We start from the raw sequence: 12235 nt of genomic DNA, 5'->3' as shown, positions 1-12235 counted from the left end.
GGCCCTCGAGGACCGAGTTTGGGGATGCCTGCTTTAGAGGATGATGCCATAAATGCAAGATTCCAAACTCAAAATCCAGTTTAAAAGTTTGCTTATACTGTAGATAGTAAGTATTGTTAAATAACATTTTTTACCATCATTATGTTGAGAAATCATAAATGCTCCCAGAAACCTGGTCAGTTCTGCCTCTGCCCATCCTTTAGTAGGGGATCTCCAAGCCAGTTTTATTTCAGCATGAGACATGGTCCAACACTTTACATTTTTATATTAGATTATAATATTGCAGTTTAATCATGGTAAGCGTTATGTGAGACCTGCACAACATAAATTGTGGTTTTATAATTGTGCTTAAAATCCCCTACACTTCATTCCCAATTTTAAACAGATGTTCCTGCTAAGGGGGAACATGATAATCAAACTGATTTAAATTTATCTGTGCATGACCTGCATAAGATCATTAGAAAACATTTAAATGATAGCATTAAAGGCAATAGCTTTGCTGCTTTTGATTTATTTACTGAGTACACCCAACCCTAACCAGCATCATTAGAAGTGTTAGAGTGTAACTGCACATTTGTTATCAGAGTTAAGATAAGTTCAGAAAGTTGGATTGGAGTAAAACACTTGTAGTTCCAGCATTTCCAGGTTAGATACCTTTTCTGAACTTATCATAAGCGTAGAACACCTTAGTTATGTTTTCATCCTTCAATACAGTTCTAATGATTTGGAACAAGGCGCTCTTTAGTAAATCATTCTAAAAATAAATGGAACACAGATCAGCTGCAAACTTAAAGGTGGATCATCAAAATAAGTTATCCTCCTAATTGTCAATCAATATGGTGATATGTTTATGTAAGGCCGTCTTACATGCTCATCCCCAGTTTCACTTACCAGAGGTGAGTCTGACATAGGGGTGAAATTGCAAATCTTTTGGAAAGTAAGCTTGTATGAGCGAAGCAAACAGCAACTTTTAAACAGAGCGTGCATGAGGAGAAATGGGCTCGTGCACGCTTTCACACGCGTTTAATAGACGTTCCCTCTAGGGCGGGTAAAGTGTTGTGCATGAGCAATTTTTTTTTTTTTTTACGTGGAGTGGCCTTTTTTTTTATTGACGAAAATCCTCCACAAGACCTTTAAAATGGAAGCATTTCCAGGTTTAATGTGGGGGTTAAGATCACTGCAATGTTCTTTGGTTAACTGTTTTTTATCATGTTCTATGGCATAGTCACAGTGGGGCTGGTGCCTACTGTATCTCCAGCCGTTTATGGGCATTAATCCAGATACACCCTGGACATGTCGCCAGACAACAAGGTTATCAAAGAGCAATATAGAGACACACAGAATACATACAAACGCCCCCACACCTCCACCCTCGCACACACCCCATACACACAATTCAGGGAGAGAGCATGCAAACTCCATGCAGCAAGACATTTGGCCAGGAATACGACCTAGGAACTTGTTGCTACAAAACAACAGTGCAAACTGAGAGACCCTTTTCTTTTAATTACAGAAAAAAAAAACTTAATGCTATGTATTTTGGATGTCTTATCTTTTGCTGATGTTTAAATTCATGCACAGTTCGTAAAAGTCTAGTTTTTTCACTAAATTATTGGTCATCTACTCCACAGACTAGGCAAACATCAGACAATAGACCAAAAGACTCATAGTATTGCTGAAAGAGCTGCAGAATTGTTGCCCTAGATTCAAAATCCTATGTGTGGCATAAAAACTAACACTGTACATCAGCCTTAATACATTAGTAAATTATGTTGAAGATAGGAACATGCTGGAGGGTAATTTGGAACATGGAAGATGATCAGGGTCAATGGGAAGATAAATGGAGCTAAAAACTACACCACTGTAGAAAAAAAAAACCTTTTCATTCCTGAAGAAAATCCTACCCAAGGCTGAAAAAGACAAAACGGGTTCAATATCCTGCAAGAAAACCTTTAGCATGTTTGCCAGAGCTACAGTAAAGTCATTTAGATCAAACCAATTAAGTATTTGTGGCAAGACTTGACATTTGCTGCAAAGAAACACTTTCCATTGAATCTCACTGAGAATGAACTGCTTTGTAAGTAAGAACCTTAATCTGTTGATGTGTAAAAGTGATCGAGACATTTCCCAAACACGCGCAGCTGTAACTGCAGTAAAAGGCGGCTATTCAGGGTATGGACTTTGAGTTGCTTTATAAAAATGCATGCCACACTTTTCATATTAAAAAGATTCTTTGAAACAAATTTTCATATTCTCTCGTCAGTTACAGTCTACACAGATAAAATACTACAAAAAAGTTAATCAAGGCCTAAGGTTTTAGCATATGGAAATATAATAGCTGTGAACAATATGAGCTTTTTGTAAAGTGTGACTGTATTTAAATGCTATTTTCAATTGATAAACGTAAGTATGTTTTTTCCCTTCTGTAGAACCTATTTTATAACCTAGTTTGAGAACAGGTCTTCCTGTTTATATATTTATGCCAAAATTGCTTTCAGCAAAGGCCTTCTGGAAATGGTAAATATAACTGTATAAAAGTAATAAAATAATATCACATAAAGATCAATTTGGTGACTCCTCAGGAGCTTTCATGTGGCAAGGTCCTCTTAAACAGATAGAGTTTGTTCAGTTGCCATGGAACCCGATGGTACCAAAGGCTTTCATTATCCTGAGCAGCTCTAGGACTTATCTCATTTCTTGATATTTAATAATGAGGACTATCACTTACATAAGACTTGAGATAAAGAGTGTTTTTGTGCATTATTGAAGTGTTTATGTTTAGCAATGTTCCGGTGTTTGCAGATGTATTTTTCTTTGTTTTACTTTGCCTCTGATTAGTTTTTTTCAAACAAAAGCTAAACGCAAGCATGAGGAAGTTGTGTTTTTATAACTGTCTTATTTTTCTGCTTGTAGGAGCTCAGCGCTGATCTTAAAATCAATAGAGAATAGGGAAAGTGGTTCCCTGGCAACTTTTAAGGAACAGCTTGTTCAGCCTTGTCAGATTGTCATTTGACGGATAGCCGAGAGCCATGTGAACTCTCCCATCCTGTCTCTATCTGAATTATTTATCCTAGAAAAAGGCGGTGACATTTTTTACTCTATGCGAGAACAAGGAAGAGTGATGCCTCTATCATAGTTTCATCCCCTCATTGTCTGGCTTTATTTAAACATTTATATAGTGGAGTAAATAGCTTGGAAGATTAAGGGATTTTAGTTTGCAGTATTTAGTGCTTTAGTGTGTAGATATTCTAACTAACGCAGACTTCACCTAACTTTTAAGGGTTTTTTGCAATTTAAAAGTAAGTATTTTTTATATTATCTTACATCCTATGCATGTTCTGCATTTTTTTTTTAATTATTTTTATTAATTGTAGATTAGTTACAATACAAAGAACAAACCTGTGCCACTTTACACATACATACATTAAAAGAGCAAAATAAATAAATAATAAAAAATAAAAAAAACAATCATGTGCATATTTACACAAACAGGGAAGTATTTTTTTGCAAACCCTTTCTTGAGCTTCCGGGGAGGGGAAAGTGCTCCACCTTGACAATGGATATATTCTGGATTTATAGAAAGAAAAATTTATAAGCCGCTCAGATTGTAATCATAAATGTGTTCTTTTTGTTAAAATGATTATAAAAAAATGCAGAAACCTCCTGTCTGATCTATTCTGAATTGTTAAATTCTCTTTAATTTCTTCTTCATTAAAGAATGAAATACTGCAAACTAAAAGACTATTTTAATGACATGAAAAGCAGGGGTGTGAAAAAGCATTTGTCTTCGATATTATTCTTTTATTTATCAGGCAAGTTTAAGCATTGACCAGAAAAAAAAAGATGGTTTAAAATGGTTTCTTTAATAAGATAAAAAAAAAAAAAGAATGAAGTAGAAAAACCTACTAACAATATAAGAAGTATAGCCTGGTTAATTCATCAGAACAAATGCACTATACTTTCAGTCCAGAGGATGGCGGCTATAAGAACAGTGGTTCTCCCTTTACTTCCAGTTCTGACCAGCTGTAAGTAAATCTCTAAGCTTGAAAGGTTAGAGATTTATTTATTTATTATTTAGAGATTTAAAAGGCTATTTTACCTTTTTATTTTGTATCAAAAATTTATGGAACTTTGATTTTTCCAAGCAGAAATGCCTGAATGGGACTTCTGATCTCTGATCTTCAACATATGGTTAGGGTTGTTGATTGTCCCTCAAAAAAGGAAACTGTCCTGTATTTGGAAAAAAAGAAAGAATGCATCTAATTAATTTCAGATAACCAATTGATCACATATCTGGCCAAATGACATCCCTTTTAATTTGACAACTTTCCTATAAACTTAGCTGCAAGGGTTACATAGGAAGACAGCAATGCAAGGCTAGAAAATGTATAATATTGCCTTAGCTAGTAAAATGGATCAACCAAGGACCTTAAAAAGGTTTTCCATGCTTGGAAAAATCAAAGACGAGTTTCTGATATTGGACACCATTACATTGAATGTGATTAAAGTGGTCATAGATTGATTCTATAGGGTATTTGGTGCTGGTCCTTAAGGTCTCTGAATAGGGTGTGTAACATTGGTTGGGCTGAAAATGGCATGTTTGCTGTTCAATGAGCCTTAATGCAAGCCTGGTTAAAAGCCCTAGATTGAAACGACAGGTTTTATTCCTTTTAATGCATGATCATGAATATTTAGATGAGCTGTGTGCTGATTGGTTTACAGCGAGCGAAGCTGCTGAGCAAAGATGCATCATAGCAACAAGCACTCACTCACTGAAACATCAAAATTGTCATCCTTTTCCCGGACATGTCCTACTTTTCATACCTAAAAAAAATATCCGGGGGAATTTCAAAATCGTCCGGGATTTTGGTTGACTACAATGCAAAATGTAGTTGAAACACGCCAGGCACTCGAACCGAGTTGTCAGCTCCGGGGCTGATCCGGGAACCCAGGCAGAAGGGGGCAGGGAGCCAGTGGGGGATGGACCCGACCCGGTGACAGTAGCCTGGAAACAGGCCGCCCCATGCTTCCCCCCGCCCGCTTCACAAGCCCCAGTGGGCTGGTCTGTATGTCAATTTTGGAGCGGGACAAAAGTACAGGCCAGGACCAAATAAGGCAACATCCCAGAGTTTACATCAACTCAGGGCTTCATTTGGATTCGCCCGTTTTATGGTGGAAGTTTAGAATTGTGAGATTTGCAGAGAAAGGAGGTGTTGATGGGGTTTGAACTTCTCTATACGTCCATTTCACCCACTGAACTATCGTTATTCATCTATGACTATGGAAACTCAGTTTTGCATTCTATGACATCTTTAAATTGATGACCAGTTGTTGCTCCCCAATTCACTCAATGCATTACATATTCCTTCATACATTAAGTCCAGAACATTTAAAAATGTTTAATAATTAGAGCAGCTGTTATATATTGATTATATACTATGAAAAATAAAATGACATTTTATGATATTTTATATTGGATATTGTCAGCCCTGTTCCATCATGACCTCATGCATGCGTAAAGCTAAATTGTTTAGAAAATGTCACAGGGTACGTGCACCGCCAACAGGCTTGACAGGTGAATTAGACTGACAGGCGAACGTAAAGATGTATGAGACAGAACAAACCTCTGAGCCTCTTACACACAATGAGGATTCTGACTCCCCAAGGTCAGCGGCAGCACCCACTGTTGCTGCTCGTCTCTCAATGCAGCCAGCACAATCTCCTGGTTACCACAGCAACTCTGACTACGGGCCTGCGCTAGTCAATCACCACATTACAAACACATACACGCAGATGGCAAGCAGGGGGGCTTCATGCAAGAACACAAACACACCCTCTCCCTCTCAAAGACAACAATTCATACTCTCGTATAAATCGGCATGTGCAATAAAAAACGGGCGTACGCGTTTTTTGAACATTTCCTCCAACCTCACCGCTGTTTCTTTGATGTGCATCTGCAGAGTGTTTTCTTTGAGTATGAACAGCAACAGCCTGTTGCTTTTTCTTTTTTAAACAGAAAATTGGTTTGTGTGTTTTGATGACACAGGACTGAAAGAAATTGGAGTAACAAAATAGTTAGGATTTAAGCAGAGTTGTTTTGTTTAGATAGGGCGTCAGGTAAAAGCAAGCCTTCTGCAGGTTTAGTCTATTTGCAATTTTAAGATACTTTGTTGGAGGAAAGGAGGCGGCACTGATATATTGTGAAAAATTTCCTACTCTCTATTCCAAAGAGAAATGACGAATGGTGATCTGATTACACTGAGAGGGAGCTCTGGGACAGAAGATGGATTTCAGGGGTATTTTATTGATATTTATATTCTGCACGTAAGCTGATACTATAGGCTTTGTTTTTTGGCTGAGTTTTGCCACCTATACACTTCAAAGGTCAGATCTCATATTGTTGTTGGACTTATCAAAGGATTTCTCATTGCATTTTACTGTTTCGTGTTTTGCACGAAATGCAGAGATGGTTATTCTATGAATAACCATCTCTCTATTCGGTTCAGGTTTTGATCAATTCCACACACCTCACTGAGCAGGATTCACATTATTCTAACTTTTCTTTTGTGAGGGATTGCTGAGATTTATTTCTATTTTTTGCATCTTGGTTCTTCTGATGTTTGTGGCATTTGAGTCATGGAGCGATAATGTCTGACTCATAAGTCAACTATGTAATCAACGCCCTCTTTACTCAAAGTCCATGCAGAACATTCAGGAGAACGACAGCTTTTTGAGCAACTGCAGAAGACAAAAGTGGAGCCTTTTGCTTTATTAGATATATTAGTGAAAGGATATTTATATAAAATGCTTAGACTATATGATCTTTAGGCAGTAAAATGCTAATGAAAAATAACTTTTCTTTCCTGTCTTTGTTATATCATCTCTGCAAACCACCCACCTACTTCCTGTTACCGTCTCAACCTGAATGTCAGAATGTTGAAGGTTAATTCTAAGCTAATCAGGATGCTTTAATTCAGGGGACTCAGCCCTGTGACTGAACAAAGTAAGGAAGAATCTCATTTTGGGTCCATGCATGTTTTTCTTTTTTCATTTCCTGATGTTTCTGATTAGATTATGCATCCATTAGTTCGCTGGCAATCATGTTGTTGCCAGTGGGACACAGTTTGGATTTACTACAGTAGCCCACCATCTGGTCCAACTTTACCATACATGGCTAAACATAAGAGTGGGATATAATTTTGACATCATTAGGTTCCCTAATCTATACGGCAACAGCTGTGGGGTTTTTTTCCTCCAAGAATGGAGGCAAACCATATTGACTTTTACTTTGCTCACGGGAGATATATGTCTGTTTTGACAAGCCACTTGTTTAAATATGAAGTTATTCACTTCATGAGATAGACAACAGAATATCTGTTCTCGTCTCCTTAAATGTGTAAATCTATATTCTTCTTATATAGTGCCATGAACTGAGCACAAATAACTGCACGAAATGCATTTGTCTTCTCGTTATTAGATGTGGAACTTTGTTGCTGGAGTGGATCTAAACACAAGCAGGAGAAAATCATGGAAAAATTATCGACAGATTCAAATATTTACAGTTTTAAGGCAGCAGAGGCTACAGAAATAGGCTGTATAAGATGAAGAGACCTGGGAACAACATGAACCATGATGGAGACAACAGGAGAATCCAGCAATGAGTAAATGAAAGAGACAGCACGTTAAGAGGACGATGATCAACCATTTTTTTTACGTTTTCTAATCCTTGCAGTCTTGCTGGTGCCAACCTCTAGTGTTTGATAGACAGAAAGCAGCGTAGACTGATGGCCAGTCCACCGCATATCAACACGAACATGAAAACCTTGTTCAGAAAGGCCCTTAGTCTACAACTGAACCCTGCATAGCACCTCTGTCTATGCGGACGTGCAATCTGGTGCATTTAACCAGAGCATATAACAAACTGAATATCCTACAGCTGAAAATCCTGTACTGGGAGAACTGGGAAGGGTTGCTTAAAATCCTTCGCAATGGGTTTGTGCAGCTTAAAATCAACACAAAACCATGAAATTATTACGAACACTGGAAATAACTGATTAACAGTGACACACAGAAACACTGGAAAAGCTGCTGTTCAGATCTTTTCCATGCTGTAGTGTCTTCCTTCCACCTGATTCATTACAGCAGTCCCCTCCATGCTGGTCATGGCTCAGGACAGGGGTCTGCAACCTTTCATATCCAAAGAGCCATTTTCCACCCCGGAGTCCGACCAATTAAAAGCTGTTTAGAGCTGCAAAGTATAAGATGACTTTAAAAAAAAAAAAAAAAAAAAACGTATTATCTCGTATAGTAAATTTGTTTCCATCTGAAACAACCAACAATTTATGTATTTTTTAGCTTTTGAAATAATATTAAAACACATAAATTCCAACTTAAATAAAAGAAAAATGGCCTCAAAAACTTATTTCTGGTTCTTTTAATATCATTCTTTTCCATCTTATAAAAACCACTAAAGCTTTTAAGACTGGTATTTATTATGTTACATTATTAAGCGCTTTATATACATTTTAGGCACAATTAAGATCCTCTGTAAGGGTCCAAAGAGCCATATGTGGCTCTGGAGCTGCAGGTTGCAGAGCGCTGGCTAAGGATATAAGCTCCGTGGCAGATCATGCAGCTAACCATGCTAGGTTGAACTTAGCTATATCATTTTTGAGCCAGTCAACAAACTAAGACATATGGGTTATCTGTCAGTGTACAGATTTCTCTTTCAGCTGTTAATAATCAAACCTGTTATCCAAGCACTGAACTTTAGCAGCTCAACTAACGACTCTGCTTCCCAAACTGTTGGCTATGTAGCTTCTCCTTTTGTATTTCTTACATCCCTGAAGGATATCTCCCCCCCAAGCATCGACTGTATAGAACGTTTAAGGCGCGATAGTCCTATTTCATTCTCAGGAAGATTGGTTTCTGGGAATTTGTGTGCTCCTAAAGGACAGATTGATATTATGGAAATCAGACTAAATATCTGTTTTATGAAGCCTTCTCTCTGAGGATATTTCACTCGTTAGTTCGGTATCCTTGGATATTGCATTTACTGGCAAGCTCTTTTCTTGTAATTGCAAAAAGCATAAAATCTTAGTGTATTATTACACCACAGGGGTTTTACATTTTTCTTTTCAATACGAAAGCCCACAGCTCAAATTAAAATTGTGGAGGCCTTTCTTGAAAAGGTTTGATTTTTTTTTTTTTTCCACATGCATGCACAACCTTTGGTGCAAATTATTGTGTTTGCTCCCACACTTTAACTACCTGTATAATAACTGGTGTTAAAAGAACCCCGCTAACCTGAATGGGTAATGTGGGAAAGGAAAATAAATTCATTTCCTTCCTTTTCTTTCCTGCTGTTTTTATTTTTTCTTCTTTTTTACTGTAAATGAAACAAAAATACAGCCATTAATTGTACACATTCAATAGTTCAAACAGTCACTATACATTTAAAATCGAATAAAAAATAATTCGCTTTTATTTTAATTACACTGTCACAAGAACAAAGCAATGAAATGTAGTAAAAACAAGCCATTCTCATGTTATTGTTATATAGGTAAGGACATCTTGACAAAAATTATAGGAGTCCTTTTTTAAGAAAGGGCCATAAATTCAAAAATTTCACTTTAATCAGTAGGATTAAAGTTAAAATGTTTCTATTTAGAATAGAATAGAAAATTCATTTACTCTTCCACACTGTTGGAATTGTGGTGTTATAGCAGCAAAATATTACAGCAAATTGGTCACACAAAGACCTTAAAAAGCGCATGAAAATAACCAAAAATAATTAAAACAAAAATAAACTAAATACTGTACTATTTTATTTATTTATTTTTGTTTATCTGTGTGTGGAGTAAATGTCTGGAATGGATTGAATGACGAGTTTAAAAAAATTCAAAATGCAAACCAATTTAATAAACTGATTAAAACCGAGCTCATTTCAAAATACGCTATATAAGATGACTGTTTAATAGTCTATAATGTAATTGATGACATAAATAGAACTTAAAATAATTGTACATGGCTAAACATCATGTGGAATGGAAACAAGTGTTTTTTTGGGGGTTTTTTTTTTTTGATGTTTTGATATTTAATTGAGGATAAATTGACAAGTAGGAAAGGGGCAGGACATTATAAGATGTATCTTCTACCTGCTCCCTTTCGAACAGAAAATATAAAATTTACATGTCACATGGGCAAAATAATTTGTTTTATATTTTCATTCTTAAGTTTGTTTCATTCAAATTTTTTTTCTTTCTTGATTGTTTTTACTGTCTGTTCGAAATAAAAAAAAAATAATAAAAAAAAATAAATAAATAACTAGCAGAAAATGATCTATTATCTTTTATTTAGTTAGAAAATTCTGATAGTGCAATGTTCTGTTCTATGTTCTGATGAGGGAGTTGGGGGGGTTAATGGATCTTGATGCTTCCTTCTGTCTGGTGTAAATTTGTCGGGCAAGAGTCAACAAACTCTGAAACAAAAGTCATGTCCTGTTTTCTCGAGCACAAACTATATCATGCAGTATTGAGAGCAAAGAGGGCTCAGCTTGTCAACAGCCTCTCCACATAAAGGCTTCTAGGATCAGCGACTGGTAACACAACCTGAGAAGATGCTGTCTTTTATTTTTTATTCTGCTGTGACGATTACCATCTCGTATGCTGCCATAAAAATCCTTCCTTTGTCTGTGTGTTTCAGATATTTACACGCTACGGGAAATGCTACACATTTAATTCAGGCCAAGATGGGCGTCCCCTACTGGTGACAATGAAGGGTGGGACTGGTAACGGCCTGGAGCTGATGCTGGACATCCAGCAGGATGAATACCTGCCTGTGTGGGGAGAGACTGGTAAGGTCAACTGGAGAGCAAATCTAACCGGAACTTTATAATAATGTTTTCTGCTCACTGCTGACATAAATTAAGATAAATGGAAGTGCATGTATAAAAAAAAAAAACATCAGAGCAATATGTCTTTTATACTGTCATGGAGAATTTATTTGACCTTTGAAGGCTTTTGTTTGATTAGATTTTATTAAGGGGTACAGTAGGAGAGTAATTAGGGCTGAATAGCAAGGTACATCAACCTTCAGGATTAAAAAAAAAAGTCATGCATTATTTATTAGTTATCTACTGTCTTTCTATCCATTCAAGTTCAATTAAAATATGTCTGTGGGTTTTACTGGAAAATGACAAAATACTGAATATTTCATGAAATTGTAACTTTAAACCAACACGAATCAAAGAAAAATAAAAACTCTCTTCCAGATACCTAATCTGCGACATTTCATCGATTCAGCTCATTTATTCAGGTTCAGCTCCTGATCTGCAGAGAGGCTTAATGGGGCTTTGGCTCTTTGATTTTAATGCAGCTGTAAATGCTGCTGTATGTTTATCACAGTGTTTTATGAGCACTATATAAATAATATTACAAAAAGGCCGCAGTGGTGGTCATCATTAAACAAGGAGCTAAAAAAAAAAAAGGTTTAACTTTACTGTTGTATTTAATTATAAGTCCTAACACACCTCAGTGATTAAATTTTAATTTTCTCATTCTTTATATAAGCTCATTTAATAACTGATGGTTTCACAATGGGATAGTGGAAATTATAATAAATACCTATCTGTATTATATTGTTTGGGCTTTAATTAAATTAAAGGTATGAAATAAAAAGGTAAATTAAATTTAAGTATGAAAAACATTTGTACACACTAACCTTCATCGGTAAACTGAGATTAAAAAAAAATAAAAAAAGGGGTTTTCATTGAGCCAAAATTCCAGGAAAGAGAAATGTTAAACAAGGTAAGATAAAAGTGTATAAAAATGCTACCTGGGCATTTTTAATGCTACCTGTTCAGAAGAAGAACACATCAAAACTAACACTCGATAACATGTCACTGAGTTAACATGTTTTTATTATATGGTTCTTAAATGGCAATAAATAGTTGCCAAACCTAGAAAATATAATAGCAATAGAAAATACTAAATGAGTGTGTGATCCATTTTTGCTTTTTAAATAAAAATTTTAAAAGAAGCCTGATAGTCAGGTAGTCTTCTGGATTATATAACATGCTGTTTATTTATTTATTTATTTGGAACAGTGAATGTTAAAGAGGTCATAAAATGATTCTATAGAGTATTTGGTGCTGGTTCTTAAAGGAATAGTACACCCAAAACATGATAAGCCTTCATTTTCTACTCACCCCTATGCTGAACAACACTCTGGAGTA

At 36.0% G+C, this 12235-nt stretch overlaps 1 protein-coding gene across 1 annotated transcript in view; it reads left to right on the top strand.

The window, feature by feature from the left end:
• The first annotated feature begins 10704 nt into the window (after positions 1-10704).
• Positions 10705-12235, top strand: part of asic1 (acid sensing ion channel subunit 1) — a 58394-nt gene continuing 56863 nt past the window's right edge. Inside the window, exon 1 of the mRNA XM_015399922.1 lies at positions 10705-10855. Coding sequence (XP_015255408.1) covers positions 10774-10855 — 82 coding nt within the window. The 5' untranslated portion in view covers positions 10705-10773. The remainder of the gene's footprint in view (positions 10856-12235) is intronic.

The sequence above is a fragment of the Cyprinodon variegatus genome, unplaced genomic scaffold (assembly GCF_000732505.1).
Source record: "Cyprinodon variegatus isolate N-32 unplaced genomic scaffold, C_variegatus-1.0 Scaffold1056, whole genome shotgun sequence".
Taxonomy (NCBI): domain Eukaryota; kingdom Metazoa; phylum Chordata; class Actinopteri; order Cyprinodontiformes; family Cyprinodontidae; genus Cyprinodon; species Cyprinodon variegatus.
This window is presented reverse-complemented; position numbering and strand designations above follow the sequence as displayed.